A 17,881-nucleotide genomic window follows, 5' to 3' on the forward strand; every position below is an offset into this window, starting at 1 on the left:
GCCAGGTGTTCGGAGGACAGATAGGGCGCTAGTAGCCGAGCCTGGCGAAGATGGAAAAATGCCCGGCTAGCTACCTGTTTAACCTGTGCCTCGAGTGTTAGTGAGGCATCAATGGTCACCCCTAAAGTCTATTGCCTCCTTTACTTTACGTTTGCTCCTCACATACCTGAAAAATCTTTTCTTGTTACAGTGGGCTTCCCTGGCCAATCTTAGCTCACTCTCAGCTTTGGCCTTTCTGATGATTGATCTACAGTGCCTAGTAACCTGTAGGTACTCTTCTTTAGAGCTCTGTCCTTCCCTCCATTTCCTGAACATTTTCCTTTTCTTTCTTAGTTCCTCGTGAAGTTCTCTGTTCATCCAAATAGGCTTCTTAGAGCTCCTGCAGCGTTTTCGTCTTTCTGGGATAGTCATTGATTGTGCATGGATAGACTAGTCTGTCGGTCGATTCCACTGTCTCCCCAGAATCCAGTGGGTCTGTCGGGGGGGGGGGCAGGAGCAGAGAAGAGAGGTGCAGCAAGAGGAGAGATGGAAGTGCAACCCTCTGCCCCACCATCTCAACCCCTTGCCCCCCTTTTTGCTCCTTCTGACTCCACCTCTTGACACGGCGGGTCTGCCCAGAGCTCCTCACAGGAAGCAGTGCTTTTTGGGTAGGTGGGATGGGTGTCTTTTAAATCTGCAACTGTTTATCCTGATCTGTGTCAATCTGTGTGTCAGGTTCTCTCAACTCCCCCCGTTCATTTTTTCAGCCCCTAGCCCTTTCCACATATATCCCAGCAACAAAAGGGCTAGTGACATCTTGTAGAAGAAAAAGTAGGCTAGGAAATCAGAGAATCGGATACTGTGATTGATACCTGATACACAGCTGCTGCCCTGCCAGCAGATAAAACCAGCAGTTGCCCATTCACGTACATTTGGGGGAGGGGGGCTCCAACATCATGGAACCGTCGCCCTGAGGATATCCAAAACTCCCCCCCCCCCAGCTTCAATCATTTTGCAAAACATGCAAGAGAACTGTGCAAGATGGTTTCCTGCTCAGGAGGAGACTTTTATTAGAGTCCCCCACTCTAATAAAAAAAAAAGTCCCCCACCCCCACTCTTGTGGCCTTCAGCAGGCAGGCCTAGCTGACCAGCTCCGGTGTGTCCCCCTTCTCCCACCTCAGGCCAGCTGTGGTGTTCTCTCTTACTGGGAATCTTTCTGTTACCCTCCCTGCTGGCCATCCACTTCCCGATAGGCTAGCTGTGGATTGCACAGGCACCCAGAGCAGACCTCCAAAAATGAGGACCTGGAGTCAGGAGAGCTCATATGGGAGTAAATGGAAAGATGTCTCCAAAGTTAAAAACCATCACTTTTGATTTTAAAAGGGGCAACTTTGCTAAAAGTGGGGGGTGACTAGTCACAAGGTGGTTGAATAGGGAGAAGTGAGAAAGTGGAATCAAAGTAAAGAACTTTACTTAAAGCCACTGTCCACAAACATCAGAAATCCCAAATGCCCCAGTCTGCTCCTGCCCACTTGCTAAAAATGCTTGCTGGGTGCCCCACCGGTGTGTGTGTGTGTGTGTGCGCGCGCGCACGCGTGCATTAAAGAGCTTCTGGTGGGTTAGGAAGGGGCAGTTCTCCAGACCCTGAAAGATTAGAACCTGTTTTTAAAACTTTTAAAACAGTCCTATTTTGCTGTTATACGCGTGGATTGTCTGTTAGGTTTCTGCAGCTCCATCATCCCCCACAGTTGAAGGGCTTGGTTACGGAGCGGATTCCGACGGTGCTGAGCGTCTCCTGCCCATGGAAAGAGGCTGGTTTGGTGGAAACGGAAGACGTCTGAGACCAGGGGAGCGTGCCCTGCCACGGCAAGGGACCCCTTCTGACAGACAGCGAGAGAGAGAAACCGACTGAGGTCAGGGTGAATGTATTGGAGGAGGCAGCTAGGGATAGAAGAAGAGGAGATGGTTTTACTACCTGCTTTTCACCATGTGCAGCCAGCTGGCTGATCCTGGGTTCGTCAGCCCTGTTACACCTGTTCCTCCCCTTGCCACAGACGCCCAACAAGGTAGGTGGGAATGAGAAGCCCTGAGAGAACTGCTCTGTGGACTGTGACTAGCTCAGGGCCAGCCAGCTGGCAGCTTGTGATGGTGATTAGATGCCACAGTGGGCTGGCTGCCAGGGGTCCACTCCCAGTCCCACCCCTCCACGTGCCTCTTCAGGAAGCTGCAGCTCCGAGGAGAACTTCCGGGAAACGGTTTGAACCAGGATCAGGGCGCTGGCCCCTTAGCAGGGGGAGACCTGGGGCGAGCAGAGGTTCCTCCGCCCCGCCTTCCTCGGAGATTGGGAGCAAAGCCCGGTGGGTGCTGGGGGCGGCGGGCAACCCCCAAGGCAATGCTCGGGGCTCCTCGGGGGCAGGCAACGGCGGGGCTCCCCAGGCACCCCTTACCGGGCGGGCGGGCGGCTAATGCCCGGGGGCGGCGACTTGGAGACCGGCGTCCGGGGCCCGGCTGGCGGCGGCTTCGTAGTCGGCGACGCGGCGCTGGACGAGGGCCGGCATGAGGCGCACGTAGGCGGCCATCAGGCGGTGGCTGGAGCGCACCAGCTTCCCCGCGCAGCCGTCCAGGCAGGCCTCCTGCGGGTGGGCGGGCGGGTGGGTGGGTGGGTGGGTGGGTGGGGGTGGGGGAGGGAGGGAGAGATGCCGGAGAGCGCTCAGGGGGACCGGGCTTGGGGGTCCCCCCATCCGCGCCCGCGCCCGCGCCCGCCCCCGCCCCGCCCGCTCACCTCGTCCCGGCTCAGCGCCCGGTAGTTGAGGTTGCAGACGCAGCGCTGGAAGCACTCCTCCGTCATGCGGTTGTAGACCAGCAGGAAGTCCCGCAGCTGCAACGAGACCCGCGCCGCGCTCACACGGGCCGCCAGACCGGGGGCCAGGCACGCACCCGCTCCCCCCCTGCTCCCCGCTCCCCCTCCCTGCTCCCCCGTTGCTCCCCCCTCCCCCCGCTCACGCTGCGCAGCTGCTGCTGGTTCTCCGCTGCTGCTGCTGCTGCCCCCAGGCCGGCTCCCGGCAGCTCCATCGGCGGCGGCGGCGCCCCTCCCCCCCGGCCACCGGCTCCCGTGACGTGGCTTCCGGCCGTCCCCCCGCCTCCCGCCCCTCCCGCTCGCCCGCCCGCCCGCCCGCCCGCCCGCCCCGCTGGATCTGGCGCCCGGAGGCTCCGGGACGGGCCCGGCAGCCGCAGCCCCTCCGCCCCAGCCAGGTGAGGCTGGCCAGGTAGGGAGGGGGCGGGCGCCTGTGGGCCAGGCTGGGGGGCTGGCTGGCTGGCTGGCCCAGGAAGGAGCCCCGGAGGCGGCTCGGCGGGGGCCCGCTCGGGCGACGTGGCAGAGCGGGAGGGGCCAACACCCCCCCCCCCTCCCGGGGCTTCCCCCGCTCGCAGTCGGGGCCTCCCTCCCTCCCTCCCGGCTGGCCTGGAGGGGCGCCTCCCCCGGCAGCCCTGGGCCCCTGGGCAGGTGGGGGTGAGTGGGGCGGCAGGGGCAGGGCCAGGCTGGGGCCGCCCGGCCATACCCTGCAGCGACGGAAAGGCAGGCAGGGAGGGAGGGAGGCCGCTGGCCAGGCTGCCCGGCTCTCCTTCCCAGGCCTGTCCAGGTGTCCAGCTCCGGAGCCTGGCCTTCCCCGCTCGCTCCAGGGCTGGGAGGGCTGCAGAGGGGAGCCAGACGGGGCGCGGGGGTCTGCGTGCGTGTGTGTGTCCCCCATGAAGGGGTCCTTCATCACTGCCTCTGCCGGTGTGCTGCCTCTTGGCTGCTCCTTGGCCTTTGGGGCCTGGTCTCAGCCCCCCCCCCCCCCGGTTCCCACACCAGGAGCACCTAGGGCCAGTCTGCTTCCTATTTCCAGTCTGGCCAGAGCTCGGGGGGGGGGGGGGAGGCTTCTGGGCCCTCTTTGCACTTTTCCCGGGTCTCAGTGGGGATGGGATTCCCAGGGCTTTGAACGGGGTAGTGTGTCCTTAGCTCAGCAGCTTCGGATTAAGATCATTTGCATTTCATTTTAATGGAAGCGACTTATGACCTGGCAGGTTTGCATCTCCAAGAGCTCCTCTGGGGCCCTGGGAGGTTCCTATGGTCTTGACTTCATTCTGCAGAAGGAGGAAGGGACCCCCGCCTCTATGTGTGTGTGTGGGGGGGGGGTGAGCAGCAGCATCCCTCTGGTATTTGGGAGATGAAAGGAATAATTTTGGAATATTTTTGGGAAGGGGGAACGACAATTTGGGGCCTAACTGAGACATGCACCATGCTGATATCTTTGCCATACATGTTTTTTTTGGGGGGTGGGATCTTAGCAGGGTAGAGGGACATGAGGGCTGTGAGGGGAGGAAGTTGGCAAGGGGCCGCTGCAGAAAGAGCACCAGGCTGTAGGCCCCTTGGAAGAGGTAACGGCTCTGGCTGGGCTTGCAGCTTGCCCTGCAACCAGGGGTCCTAGCGGAGCCGTTTGGGCCAGGGGCTTGCAGCAGCAGCCGCCAAAGTGCCATTCTTGAGTGAACTGGAGACAATGGATACCCAGCATCACCCTCCACCTTTCTCCTCAGGGTGCCTTTTTCCTCTCCTCCGTTCCACTCTCACGAGGACCCTGAGAGGTAGGTTAGGCTGAACATATGCGACTGGCTTGAGGTCATCCAGCAGCCCTCTGTGGCCAGTTTTAAGACTTCGGACAAACATTGCAACCAACCAGAAAGGCAGGCGGGTCCCAGGCCCTGGAGAGCCAGTGGCCAGCACCCAGCGTGGAATCCAGAATGCAACTAATGGGGTACCTACAGAGCAGGTGTCCTGTGTGCACCCCACCTTGTTCCCAATAATCATTCACCTGCGGCATTCTGAGCCTGGTGGAGTCTGGTGCTCTTTCCAAGTGCAGACCCATCTGTGCAGCAGGGGCCAAGAGACCATGTGGTTAGGCTTCCTGCTACAGGGAGCAGCTCGTGGCTTTGGGGGTATTTTCTATTGAGAAATGTTTTGGCTTATTTGTGAAATTTACTTCGGGGTCTATTGGTGTCATTACTACTAATTAAGAGACTCTGGAAACTTATTATTATCCAGATGCTGCTTTGGGGAAGCCGATCTTGGTGCCCAGCTGACATTGTTTGTCCCTGTTTCACCAAAGGCTTCACGTTATGTTCTTCTTGACAAGTTGGTAAAATGCAGTATGGATCCTATTAGGTGGATCAATAACTAGTTGACAGATGGCACCCAAAGGGTGCTTGTAAATGGTTTGTTATCCTCTTGGAAGACCATAGGCAGATTGTGAGTGGGTGGGTAGAAGGGGTTGTGTCTGAGCTTGGCTCTTGTGGCCCTTCCTTGCAGGCACAGGGAAATGCCAATCACCACTTTCAGATCAGGAAGCAAATTTCTTCCAGGCCACTCTGGCCAGGGATTCTGGTGTGTGTGTGTGGGGGGGGGGGGAGGCATCATCTGCGCATAGAACTGGGGTCACTGGGTGTGCAAATAGCTGTGAGTTTCTTGCATTCTGTAGAGGGTTGCATACATCACCCTGGAGGCCCCTTCCAACACTACGATTCTGTGATTCTGGTCTCTCTCTCTGCCTCTTCTTCCTTGGGGTGGGGTAGGGCTGTTTCAAGAGGCCTGCCTGCTTGCCTGCCTGCCTGCCTGCCTGCTGTGGAGCGGGGTGGGACTGAAGAGGACCTCTGGGCAGCAGAAGCTGGGAGGTGGGTGGGTGCTTTCAGCATATGGACCCTGGCTGGCTAGCCAGCTGGCCTTTGTGTCACTGGAACTGTTCTTTCTGCCCCCAGACTCCAAGCATGACTGACCGGCTGGTGAGCAAAGCAGCCACCATGGAGATCCCGATCCATGGTAATGGTGACTCCAGGCGTCTTCCTGAGGACGACGGGTTGGAGCAGGTAATGGGATGGGGGGGGCAGAGCAAGACAGGACCTGCAGCTGGACTATGGGTGACGGGGGGGGGGGTCTCGTGGTGGAGTGCAAGGCCAGCTTTGGCCCAACTGCACCCACTGGGTTCCCTGCCCCTTCTGTTGCCGAAATGCATATCCGTCGTCCCCCCCCCCCAGCAGAGCCGTTGTGTTCCATGCAGGAGGGTGCTGAATGAGGGGTGGGGTGGGGGTGGAGATGGTTAGTGGCTGTGGCTCCCCAATTCAGTCCCTGGCATCCTCGTCTGGCAAAAGAGGACTGAGTGGGAGTTGGCACCAAAGACCTCTGCCCGAGACACTGGAGGGCTGCTGCCAATTTGTCTTTAACTCCCTGGCCTGGCTCAGAGGGTCTTCTTAGAGTCCTCCTTCCTCTCCTTCTGCCCCCTGTAGGACCTGCAGCAGGTGATGGTGTCGGGCCCCAATCTGAACGAGACCAGCATTGTCTCGGGGGGCTACGGGGGCACAGCGGAGGGCATCATCCCAACCAGCTCTCTCAAAGGTCAGCGTCCAGGTAGACGACGGGGTGCCCTGTGGACAAGCTGTAGGAAGGTCCCTCTTGATCCGGTACTCACTTCGCCCCTCCGGACAAGCACCTCTCTTGGCACGAGGTCTAGGTGATCCAGGGCAGGGGCCTGCCGGCAAGCTCAGTCCTCCCCCTCCCCCCCCCGGGGAGTGGGGTTGGGCTGGAGAGGTCAAGATGGGGCAGTGCCAGGCCTTGGGTGTTGCTACACTCCTCCTGTGCCAGAGAGAAAGGAAGCCCTCATCTGCCCAGGACCATGTTTTCCGGCTGGCCCAGGCAGACATTTCATCATGCCTCCTTGTCCTCCATTTGTGTCATGGCTCACCACCCCTCCCCTGTGTCACCTGGCACCCTCTCCACGGCTCCTCCTCCCACTCCACCCCGCCTTGGTGCCCTGCCCTGGGTCCCCTGCATTTCAGACTTCCTTCTGCCATCTCACCCACCCCAAGGACCACTCATCTACCCCAGTCCGTCTGCTGCCAGCCGGATAGCCAGGGGGGCTGCTGCTGCTGCTGCTGCTGCCTCCGCCGCCACCTCAGGTATTGCCCAGGGGAGGGTCCCTGGGGCCTGGTGGGGTGAGCCAAGGAGTCGAGAGCAGAGGGGCTGGGAGCTGATGGGCACAGAACCCCTTCCCTGTGTGAATTGCAGGCTCCAGTCTGCACCACCCACACCCCAACCCAGCCCTGACTGGGGAGGAGGCTGCACGGGGGATCGCCGTAGAGAAGTTTGACATTGTCAAGAAGTGGGGCATCAACACCTACAAGGTGCGTCTCTGCCTCTGTTTCTCTTTCTCTCGTGGGCCGCCGGGGGGAGCTGTGCGGCGCACTAGACTCTGTCCCTGCTCTCTGCCCCCTCCCCAGTGCACAAAACAGCTGCTGTCGGAGCGCTTTGGCCGTGGCTCACGAACCGTTGACCTGGAGCTGGAGACACAGATTGAGCTGCTGCGGGACACCAAGCGGAAGTATGAGTGTGTCCTGGGCTTGGCACGGGCCCTCACCAGCCACTTCTACAGCCTGGTCCAGACCCAGCACGCCCTGGCTGATGCCTTCTCTGACCTCAGCCAGAAGTCCCCTGAGCTCCAGGTAGGTGAGCCCCTCTCCTGCCTGACCCGTCACACCAGCATCGCCTTCCCAGCATGCACATCAAGAATACCTCTCCCACCGCCATGTCTCCAGAAGGGGTCGGTGCTGAGGCCTTTGGTGGCTCAGACTAGGCTTTAAAACAGTTACCCATCCAGACACCCACCGCTTGGGCAAGAGAGGGTGCGAGAATGATTTCCCCTGGGACTCCTCTGTACCCCTCTGCAAGATAGGGCCAGCTGGCCTCTTGGGACATTCCCCTCACAACTCCTGAACCCGCAATGACCCCCCCCTCCAGCTGGGAAGTGCCCTCCTGGTCCTGCTGGGCATCACGTTGGCCAGGCCTCACCCAGAGCCTCAGGGGTTGAGAGCAGGGGGGGGGGGCTGGCAGGAGGGCTGCAAGGGAGCTGGGGCCATCAGAGGGCCTGCTAGCACCCATTGTATTTTACCATACAATGGGCTTTAAATGTAGTATATATATCGAGAGAGAGACAGAGACAGAGAGTGAGAGGCACTGCTTCCAAGAAGACCTTCCAGACTGTTTTCTTGGGAGGGTGGACATGGAATTAGGGCCATTTTTGGTGAACAGGTAGCTGTGAGCTTCCTGCATTCTGCAAAGGGTTGAACTAGATGAGTGTGGAGGTCCCTTCCCACTCTTATGATTCCTCCATTCTTCTGGCACCTCCAGTCCCCCAAGAGATCCTAAATATGAGGGATTCTTCTGCTCTGGTTAGACTTCACTTGGAGTACTGTGTTCCATTTTGGGTACCACAACTGAAGAAAGATGTCGACAAACTGGAGTGTGTCCAGAGGAGGACTATGAAAATGGTGAGGGGTTTGGAGACCAAAAACGTATGGGGAACCGTTGAGAGAGCTTGGTCTGTTTAACCTGGAGAGAAGACAAATGAAGAGGTGATATGATGACCATTGTCAAATACTTGAAGGGCTGTCATATCGAAGATGAAGCAAAGTTGTTTTCTGTTGCCCCAGAGGGTCAGACCAGAAACAGTGGGTTTAAAATAATTCAAAAGAATTTTCAGCTGAACTTCCGGAAGAAGTTCCTTAAAGTTAAAGCAGTTCCTCAGTGGAACAGGCTTCCTCGGTAAGTGATGAGTCCTCCTCCTTTGAAAGTTTTTAAGCAGAGGTTAGATAGTAATCTGACAGAAATGCTGATTTTATGAGGCGAATTGTGAGTGGGTGGGCAGGAAGGGATATTCCAATGTTTGTCTCTTGTGGCTCTTCCTGGCATACCCAGGGGATTGCTGATTGCTACTGTGGGATGGGAGGTGAATTCCCTCCACGCCAGGCTGGATTCTGGGGATTATTGGTGTGTGTGTGTGGGGGGGGGGAGATCAATTGGGGTCACTGTGGGTAGGCAAGTAGTTGCATGATCCTGCACAGTGCAGGAGGTTGGACTAGATGAACTTGGAGGTCCCTTCCAACTCTATGGTTCTATGATTTTATAAGGGTCCTGCAAGCTCTCCACAAAGTTCTTTGGGCACTCTCAGGTGCCCTCTATGCAGCCTAAGGGATTTGAATTCATCCAGTGCAGCAGGTGCCTCTCAACAACCTCTCTGTCTATGTCAGTCTGCCACCCAGGCACTATACCTTGCCTACTAATTAATGTTAATTTTAAGTAGGGTTTTAATGGAAGTTGTATTATGAGGTTTTTCTTCTGTAACCTGCCATGAGTTGGCGTGCCGAGAGTGGTGGGGAGCAAATGTAATAAATACTAATAATAGTAGCCTCCCTAGATGTGTCTGGGGAAACACAGAGAGAGGCAAAGTAGGTACTGAACCTTTCTGCTTTCTCTCTGTTCTCTGTCAGAGACTCACCATCTTCACCTGACAGCCCACCTATTGCCTCATTTACCTTACATTTGCTCGTCAGGTATCTGAAAAAGCTTTTCTTGTATAGTGGGCTTCTCAGCTCACTCCCAACTTTGGCCTCTCTGATGGCTGATCTACAGTGTCTTGTAACCCGCAGATACTCTCGTTTAGAGGTTTGTCCTTCCCTCCATTTCTTGTTCTTCCCTAGCTCCTCCACAAGTTCTCTGTCCATCCAAATAGGCTTCTTGGATCCCTTATCTTGTTTGGGTCTTGCTGGTATAGTCATGGCTGAAGAATGCAGTAGCTCTTGTTTCAGGAGACCCACCCATCGTTGCTCTTCCAGTATTCTGGTCCATGGGATGACTCTCATCTTTGGTAGTCTGCCCTACAAAAATCTAACAGACACGTCTGACTACAAACTTCCTTGGCACCCATCTTATAAGAGATTTTGGGAGGACATGGTCACTCTCCCCCCCCCCTCCAAATCACACCCTCCTTCACCGCATCCACCAGCTCTTGCCTGTTGGTCAGTATTAAGTCAAGTATAGCCAAGTCTCTCTAGGTTCCTCCACTATTTGATGAATGAAATTGTTGGCCAGGCATGTTAGAAAGCTACTTATCTCTGGACACTTAGCCGAGCTTTTCCCAGCAGACAATTGAAGTAATTACAAGGTCCTGTTGCCTAGATATTCTCAAGCTGCTCAAGGAGTGCGGCATCCATGTATTCACCCTGATCAGGCAGCCTGCAGCAGGCGCCAACGACTGAACTCTTTATTTTTCCCTCCCTTATCTTCGCCCAGATACTTTCCACTGGAGCGTCACTCTCCTCCTCTAGTATTTCTTGGTGGGCAAGCCCTCTCCTCACATACACCGCCACTCCACCTCCTCTTTGACCTTTTCTGATTATTTTGAACAACTCACATCTTTCCACTACTGCATTCCAGTGATGGAATATATGTCCTAAATATGCCAGTCCTGAAAGGCCAGCTCCCCCCCCCCCCCACCCCCAGGGTGGTATCCTGGGTTTGAGAGGACTTTGAGTCATCATGCAAGGAAAGGATTGTTTTCATTCCCCTTGCAATCCTTACTCGCCATGGTGGAGTGAGTGCCAGGTGGCCCATTCCAGCCTCCAGCCTGTCCCTGCAGAGTCAAAAGCTCCATGCGTCAAGCAGGCTCCCCTTCCCACCCCCTCTCTGCAAAACCGTGGGCAGCCCCTGTAGCTGGTTTGGTCCTTGGAAGGTCTTGAGAGTTTCCTTCCATGAGACTGGGCAGAGCCTTGCACCAAGAACGGCAGTGAGTCACCGTCAACACCATGGTCCAGCGCTAAACTTGTCAAGCAGCTTGATCTCAGGGGTCTCCTCTTGCAGGCTCTGACACACTCCCCCCCCCCCCCCGAACTCCCACATTTAACTTTCTCTGCTGGCGCAGCTTTTGCCCACTGTGTTCCTCTGCCCCACAGGCTCAGCCTCTTTGCTGGTCCCTGAAAGCACAGGCAGCCGCAGGCTCCACAGGGGGAGGAAGAGGGGTTGGGTTTCGCCTCAGGCTCTCCCTCCAGGGCCGTGTGCTGGTAGGAAGTCATTTGGGAGCCAAGAAGACCCTCTCCCTTTTGTGCCTCTTCCAGAAGAGCAGGGAGGAGGGGGGCCATCTCTGTCATCCAGCTGAGTCCAGGGCCCCGCTGCGTCCTGCGAAGGTTGAGAGGCTGGTGCCTGGAACAAAAGGTGCAGAACAGCAGATGGGGTGATCATGCCAAGCATGGAGGAGGCAGGACAGCGGCCGTCGGGGATCTTGGCCTTGGTTTTGCTGTGGAATGCCCGGGAGACACAGTGGCTGGGCGGAGATTGGGCAGGGATACGCACGGATGTTTTATTGCTGTAAACTGCCCTGAGTCCACTTGCAGGGAGGACCAGTATAAAAATCATCAAGTTATAAATATTTTGAAAACTTAAAAATCCTCCTCAGGCTCAGGCTCCTCTGCTTACTGGGTAAGGTGACCAGATTTAAAGCGGGATAACATTGACTGGGGGGGGAGGGGGGTTCTTGATTAAAAATGTGGTCTATATGGAGCAACAAAAATTTTCATAGAACACATAGAACACAAAAATAGTATTGTAATATATATATTTTTACTTGCAACATAAGTACAATTGGCCAGGTGCCCCCAGATGTCCCTCCAAAAGTGGGACAATCTGGTCACCTTATTACTAGGACAAACCAGTGGGAGCCGATGGTTGCATCCCCTCCCCCCTCCCTGGGCCCACATTGAGTTGCAAAATGAAAGCTTGGAGGGCCTGGGGGTCAAGGGCAGGACACCTTTCTGGTCAGCTGCCAACCTCTTGGGTGGCCTCTCTTACAGGAGGAGTTTGGCTACAATGCAGAGACCCAGAAGCTGCTCTGCAAAAACGGGGAGACCCTCCTCGGGGCGGTCAACTTCTTTGTGTCCAGCATCAACACCCTGGTCAACAAGACGATGGAGGACACCCTCATGACAGTCAAGCACTACGAGACAGCCAGGTGGGACTGCCGGGGACACCTGACTCCCCTTCTCTCTGCCCAAAGGGGGCTAGGCCTTTGCAGGCAGTGGGGCTCAGGAGCTAAGCCTGGCAGGAGGGACCCCTCTCGCCCTCCTGATTCCCTGCTTCTCTGTCCCACCACCTCAGGCTGGAGTATGATGCGTACCGCACAGACCTGGAGGAGCTCAATCTGGGGCCGCGGGATGCTGGAACGCTCTGCCGCTTGGACGCTGCGCAGGCGAACTTCCAGGCCCATCGCGTGAAGTACGAGAAGCTGCGGGGCGATGTGGCCGTGAAGCTCAAGTTCCTGGAGGAGAACAAGGTGCTGCCAGCGGGAGGGATTGCTGCCCCTCACCCCTGGGCCTGCGCTCTGGCTCCCTCTGTCCTTTGCGCCTGCACCAGGAGGCGTGAGGGAGGGCAGAACTTGTGGTGGGCCTCCTGCTGCCTAGCGCTGGTGGTGTGGGGTGGGGGTGTGGGTGCCGAGTCCTCCCCCTCAGGGGTTCCTTCCTTCCTTCCTTCCCTCCTTCCGCCCAGGTGAAGGTGATGCACAAGCAGCTGCTGCTCTTCCACAACGCCATCTCCGCCTACTTTGCCGGCAACCAGCAGCAGCTGGAACAGAGCCTGAAGCAGTTCAGCGTGAAGCTGAGGAGCCCCGGAGCAGACAAGCCGTCTTGGCTGGAGGAGCAGTGAGCCCCCTGCCCTCCCCCACGGACTTGAACTCTCCTGTGGGAAGGTTCCCCTGCAGGACCTCCGACCCCACCTTCTAGAGGTGGACTCTGCTCCCCCCTCCCCCTACTATGGTGCAGCAGCAGGAGCACCCCCCCTCCCCGCGCGTGTTTTCTAAGACTGGTTTAGTGCTCCAAGGTGGCCCCCTCCCCCAGACGGGCATCTGCTCCTCCGTTCCAGGAGGACTCTGCAGGCTCCACCTGCCTGCCTGCCTGCCTGCCTGCCTGTGGGGGGGGGGCTTATCCATCCCTCTGCCAGCGCTAGGTGAAAGAGCCCCCCCTCTCCCGCCTTGTGCTCCTTCTGCTCTCTCCCTTCCTGGCGAGAGCCCCCTTTCCTGCCCCTTGCCACCTTTCTGCCCTGCCAGGGTATCTATCTCCCCAGAAGGTCTTTATGGGCCTTCTTTTGCTGCTATTGGGGGAGGGGGTCTTGAGTAGCCCCCTCCAAGGAGTAAGGACCAAACTCCAACCGGACACTGACTTGGTTTGGAGCAGGGAGGGGATGTGAGTGCGTTTATGGAGGCATTAGAGGGGGCTCAAGGCCAATGTCCCTGCTGGACATTCCTGAGAGAGGTGGGGGTGGGGAATTGCTGTTGCTGGGGGGGGGGGCTCTCAGCTGTCTGTTGTGGGGGCAGAGTAGGTCCCCTCCTCCTGCCCAGTGAAGCCCTGATCTCCCCCCACCCTCCAACCGCACACTCCAGTCTGTAAAGATTCCAGAATAAACGGTACAAAAAAAGAGGTGGCTGTTGTGGGGGGGGGGGAGGTTGTGCTGAATGTCCCACCCCCCCCCTTGCTCCCTCGGGCTTTGCAAAGTGAGGGGGTGGGGGCCGCAGTGCCCTTTGCCCACCCCCCTGAACTTGCCAGTGGGACATTTGCTCGGACTCTCAGGATCCTTCTCAGCCCCCCTGCGACTGATGGACCTGGACTCTGTGGGGAAGCGGGCTGGGGGCAAGCCAGCCTCAGGCCCGAAGCACCCCCACCCCAGTGACCCTTTGGCTCTCAGCCACGCTGGCTCACCCCCTCCAGAGCCACTCCAGCTTACCTGCCGCCAGCCTCCAGCCTCTGTTGCCCTCCCGGACTGTTTGACCCTCATGGCAAGGGGGCGGATCTGGTTCGGGCTCTCTGCTCCCCCCTCCCCCTCCTCCTCCTCAGCAGGTAAGCTGCTCTCTGGCCTGGATCCTTCCCCTTCTCCCCCTTGGGGGGAGCCGGCCTTCCCTGAAGGAGGATATCCTGACTGGTGCACTGGAGACAATCAGGAGGAGTTTGAAGAAATAAAGCCAGTTGTGTGTTGAACCCTGGAACTGAGCTGGGATTTCTCTTCTGCATGGGGGCACCATCCTAGGCTGCCCAGTCTGGGACCCAGAGGTGGGGGCTTTGGCCTTGAGCTTACAGTGGAAAGTATCTGGGTGAAAATAAGCGAGGGGAACACAAACAGTGTGGTGGTTGGTGTCTGCTACTGACTGCCTGACCAACGAGAGGATGTGGATGCTGCACTTTGTGAGCAGCTTGGGAAAATATCCAAGCGGCAGAACCTTGTCATCATGGGTGACTTCAGTTTCCCAAATGTGTGCTGGGAAACAAACTCTGCGAAGCGTCCTCAGTCATGCAACTTTCTGACCTGCCTGGCTGACAATTTCATTTATCAAATGGTAGATGAACCCACAAGAGGTTCAGCCATACTGGACTTAATACTGACCAACAGGCAAGAGTTGGTGGAAGAGGTGAAGGAGGTGGGGACCCTAGGGGGAAGTGACCATGTCCTCATAGAATTCCTTTTGAGATGGGGAGCCAAGGAAGCTTGTAGCCAGACGCGGATGTTGGATTTTCGTAGGGCAAACTTTAATAAACTCAGAGACATGATGAGTGTCATACCATGGACGAGAATGCTGGAAGGGAAGGGAAGGGAGCATGTGATGGGTGGGCGCTACTCAAACAGGAGCTATTGCATGCTCAATCAATGACTATCCCAGAAGGACGAAAACACTGCAGGAGTTCTAAGAAGCTTATTTGGATGAACAGGCTGTCTAAGGCCACTAAAACTGAAGCCTGACTAAGTGTAACATCTTGACCTAGCCAAAATGTCCCACCACTTTACTCTTGTGGCATAACTAAAGCTTCTTTCCTCATCTCATTTGGCAGGTAGAGCCAACCCCCTCTGTAAAAAAAAAACCAGCAACTTCCTGAAGATCAGCACACAACGGCTCAGACTCCGCATCCTTAGAAAGCTGGCACAGCTCCCCACCAAGGCCTATGGAGGCTGTGCCAATGCAAGGAGTCCAAGCTGCTGGGGGGTCAACACAGAACCTATCTCCACCTCCTGCCTGCTTTCATTTTGTGGCGGGCAGGGCAGGGCAGGGCAGCTGTTAAAAGTTCATTTCCCCAGGCAAATGATGTAACACAAAGGTGAACTTAGAGAGAAGCTGGGCTACCTGGCCTGTTCGGCATTAAGCCTCTGCAGCTTCAAGATTGGTATGGTCACACCAAACCCAAAGCAGCTTCTTCTCTCCCTCCAACCAATGCCGCCAGCTGGATAGAGCAGCAAAATCTGTTCAGTTTCAGTAAATTTCCTGGAGAAGGAATCACAGTAATGCAGCTTGCTAGTATGTCTACATCCTTCTTCAGCTGTGATGCTCAAAACTCACATTTAATACTGACCAACAAGAAAGTTAATACTGACCAACAGGCAAGAGTTGGTGGATGAGGTGAAGGAGGTGGGGACCCTAGGGGGAAGTGACCATGTCCTCATAAAATTCCTTTTGAGATGGGGAGCCAAGGAAGCCTGTAGCCAAGCGAGGATGTTGAATCTTTGTAGGGCAAACTTCAATAAACTCAAGAGACATGATGAGTGTCATACCATGGACGAGAATGCTGGAAGGGAAGGGAGCATGTGAAGGGTGGGCGCTACTCAAAAAGGAGCTATTGCATGCTCAATCAATGACTATCCCAGAAAGACGAAAACACTGCAGGAGTTCTAAGAAGCTTATTTGGATGAACAGAGAACTTCAAGAGGAACTAAGAAAGGAAAGGGAAATGTTCAGGAAATGGAGGGAAGGACAGAGCTCTGAAGAAGAGTACCTACAGGTTACTAGGCACTGTAGATCAATCATCAGAAAGGCCAAAGCTGAGAGTGAGCTGCTGTTTCTGTTGGCTGCAGAGGAGAGGACATGCAGTAATGGGTTTAAACTTCAAGTACAATGATATAGGCTAGATATCAGGAAAAAAAATTTCACAGTCAGAGCAGTTCAGCAGTGGAATAGGCTGCCTAAGGAGGTGGTGAGCTCCCCCTCACTGGAAGTCTTCAAGCAAAGGCTGGATACACACTTTTCTTGGATGCTTTAGGATGCTCTGGGCTGATCCTGCGTTGAGCAGGGGGTTGGACTAGATGGCCTGTATGGCTCCTTCCAACTCTATGATTCTATGAATTTGGAGTTACTCAACTAAAAAATCTCAAGGTACAGTGATTTAGAGCCATGCTTTTGTGGGATTGTGGCACCTCACACCGGCAGATCCATGATCTCTGTGATCAGATCTGTGGCTGTGGACCTTGTATGATCTGATGTCCCAGTGCAAAAAAACCAAAGATCTGTAGGTTACAACCATGTTTTTGCAGCATTGTGGACCCAAGTGGATGTGTGAGTTTTGTGGGGCTGCCTATAAAAACGGTATATGGATGATGGTGTTTTTAGCTTCAATGATTTGGAAAGTGCAGCAGAGGCCATCTAGTCCAGCCCCCTGCTCAATGCAGGATCAGCCTAAATCATCCAGGAGAAGGATCTGTCCGGCCGCTGCTTGAAGACCGCCAGTGAGGGGGAGCTCCCCACCTCCTTAGGCAGCCCATTTCACTGCTGAACTAGACTCCTAGAATCCCAGAGTGGGAAGGGGCCATGCAGGCCATCTAGTCCAACCCCCTGCTCAACGCAGGATCAGCCCAAAGCATCCTAAAGCATCCAAGAAAAGTGTGTATCCAACCTTTGCTTGAAGACTGCCAGTGAGGGGGAGCTCACCACCTCCTTAGGCAGCCTATTCCACTGCTGAACTAGACTCCTAGATTCCTCGGCAGAGTCTGCACTTTCTTTATTCCATTGTCAATCCTGTTGAATTCAGATCGCTTTGAACTCGGGTGGGAAGTCAGGCAGGGAGCCTCTTTCTTTTCTTGGAGGGGAGGGGGAGAGGATCAAATAAGTCAGAGGAGGGAGGAAAAATCCAGGACAGACAGAAGTTGAGAGAAATTAGGGGCTTCTCCTTTAAAGCAAGCATGTCACATGACCAAGTGTAGCCTATCAGAGGTTCTCTACCATGGAGCTTTCTTTCCCAAATGGATATTGAGGATTAAAAGCAGTCTGAGATATCGCATAATAAAGGTAGGGTCACTCCGGATCAATCCTTCTTGCTGCAGAAGGAAAATTTAAATCGCCCCAAATCCAAACGGAAATCGCATTCTGTGTAGAGAGCAGGGACTGAATCGATCTGGGGTTGGAATAAAAGCTCCGTGCAGTTTACACCCTAGAGTGGGAAGGGGCCATCTAGGCCATCTAGTCCAGCCCCCTGCTCAGTGCAGGATCAGCCTCCAGCATCCAGGAGAAGGATCTGTCCACTGGTGAACTGCTCTGACTGTGAAAAAAAATATCCTGATTTCTAGCTGATATCGTTCTCCAGGTAGTTTAAACCCATGCCTGCGGGTCCTGTCCTTGCTGCAAGAGGAACCTTTCCCTGCACTCCTCTCAGCGGTCCCCAACCTTTCTCAGGTCAGGGACCACCTCCGGAGTGAGGGAAGAGCCGACGGCCCGGGTACTGCAAAAACGCGCATGCACAATTGCCGCGCATGCGTGTTTTCGCCACCTGGTGGTGCTAATGCACATGCACGGCAACTGCGCATGTGCGTTTTCGCCACTAGGGGGCGCTAACGCGCATGCGCACATGCACGTTTGTGTCACCACCATGCTGGCGGCTGCGCCTGCCTCTTCGCTTCCTTCTTGGTGCCGGTGGGGGAAGGCAGGCGTGGCTGGCTGGCTGGCGGGGGCGGGGGAGCACAGATTCAAACCCGGCATGCCAGATTAGAAGTCCATACTCCTAATCACTACACCAAGTGAGGCCGAACCAGAGCAGAGTAAAGCGGTACCATCACCTCCCGTGATCTGGACACGATACTCCGTTTGATACAGCCCAAAATCCCATTTGCCTTTTTAGCCACCGAGTCACACTGCTGACTCATGTTCTATGTATGGTCTACTAAGACTCCTAGATCCTTTTCTCACATGCTACTGCCAGGACAAGTCTCCCCCATCTGATATTGGCGTGTTTGGTTTTTCCTACCTAAATG

The 17,881-nt window shown here is 55.7% G+C and overlaps 2 protein-coding genes across 10 annotated transcripts; one reads left to right on the plus strand and one right to left on the minus strand.

Annotated features, from left to right (window-relative positions):
- Positions 1 to 1,433: 1,433 nt before the first annotated feature.
- TIMM10B (translocase of inner mitochondrial membrane 10B) lies at positions 1,434 to 3,114 on the minus strand. The gene is made up of 4 exons (XM_077341033.1): positions 2,983 to 3,114; positions 2,762 to 2,857; positions 2,427 to 2,612; positions 1,434 to 1,920 (listed from the first exon to the last, which is right to left on the minus strand). The coding sequence occupies exons 1-3, from the start codon at positions 3,049 to 3,051 to the stop codon at positions 2,442 to 2,444; spliced, it is 336 nt and encodes a 111-aa protein (XP_077197148.1). The 5' UTR covers positions 3,052 to 3,114; the 3' UTR covers positions 1,434 to 1,920; positions 2,427 to 2,441.
- Positions 2,232 to 13,862, plus strand: ARFIP2 (ARF interacting protein 2). Of its 9 annotated transcripts, none has more exons than XM_077341024.1 (9): positions 2,232 to 2,336; positions 5,767 to 5,874; positions 6,292 to 6,412; positions 6,841 to 6,960; positions 7,070 to 7,185; positions 7,282 to 7,503; positions 11,683 to 11,840; positions 11,987 to 12,161; positions 12,374 to 13,862. In XM_077341024.1, the coding sequence occupies exons 2-9, from the start codon at positions 5,776 to 5,778 to the stop codon at positions 12,527 to 12,529; spliced, it is 1,167 nt and encodes a 388-aa protein (XP_077197139.1). In that variant the 5' UTR covers positions 2,232 to 2,336; positions 5,767 to 5,775; the 3' UTR covers positions 12,530 to 13,862. The 9 variants fall into 9 exon arrangements, with proteins under 9 accessions (XP_077197139.1, XP_077197146.1, XP_077197147.1 ...); XM_077341031.1 differs by lacking the exon at positions 2,232 to 2,336 and adding an exon at positions 3,074 to 3,231; XM_077341032.1 differs by lacking the exon at positions 2,232 to 2,336 and adding an exon at positions 3,074 to 3,231 and having other exon boundaries at positions 6,292 to 6,400.
- Positions 13,863 to 17,881: the final 4,019 nt, after the last annotated feature.

This window comes from Paroedura picta, chromosome 6, assembly GCF_049243985.1.
Source record: "Paroedura picta isolate Pp20150507F chromosome 6, Ppicta_v3.0, whole genome shotgun sequence".
Lineage (NCBI taxonomy): Eukaryota > Metazoa > Chordata > Lepidosauria > Squamata > Gekkonidae > Paroedura > Paroedura picta.

Coding starts and splice junctions, on each gene's coding strand:
- ARFIP2 (XM_077341024.1), top strand. CDS start 5,776: ATGACTGACCGGCTGGTGAGCAAAGCAGCCACCATGGAGATCCCGATC. Junction 5,875..6,291: donor AGGACGACGGGTTGGAGCAG/GTAATGGGATGG, acceptor TGCCCCCTGTAG/GACCTGCAGCAGGTGATGGT. Junction 6,413..6,840: donor TCTCAAAGGTCAGCGTCCAG/GTAGACGACGGG, acceptor CCTGCATTTCAG/ACTTCCTTCTGCCATCTCAC.
- TIMM10B (XM_077341033.1), bottom strand. CDS start 3,051: ATGGAGCTGCCGGGAGCCGGCCTGGGGGCAGCAGCAGCAGCAGCGGAG. Junction 2,858..2,982: donor ACCAGCAGCAGCTGCGCAGC/GTGAGCGGGGGG, acceptor GTCTCGTTGCAG/CTGCGGGACTTCCTGCTGGT. Junction 2,613..2,761: donor GGGCGCTGAGCCGGGACGAG/GTGAGCGGGCGG, acceptor GCCCACCCGCAG/GAGGCCTGCCTGGACGGCTG.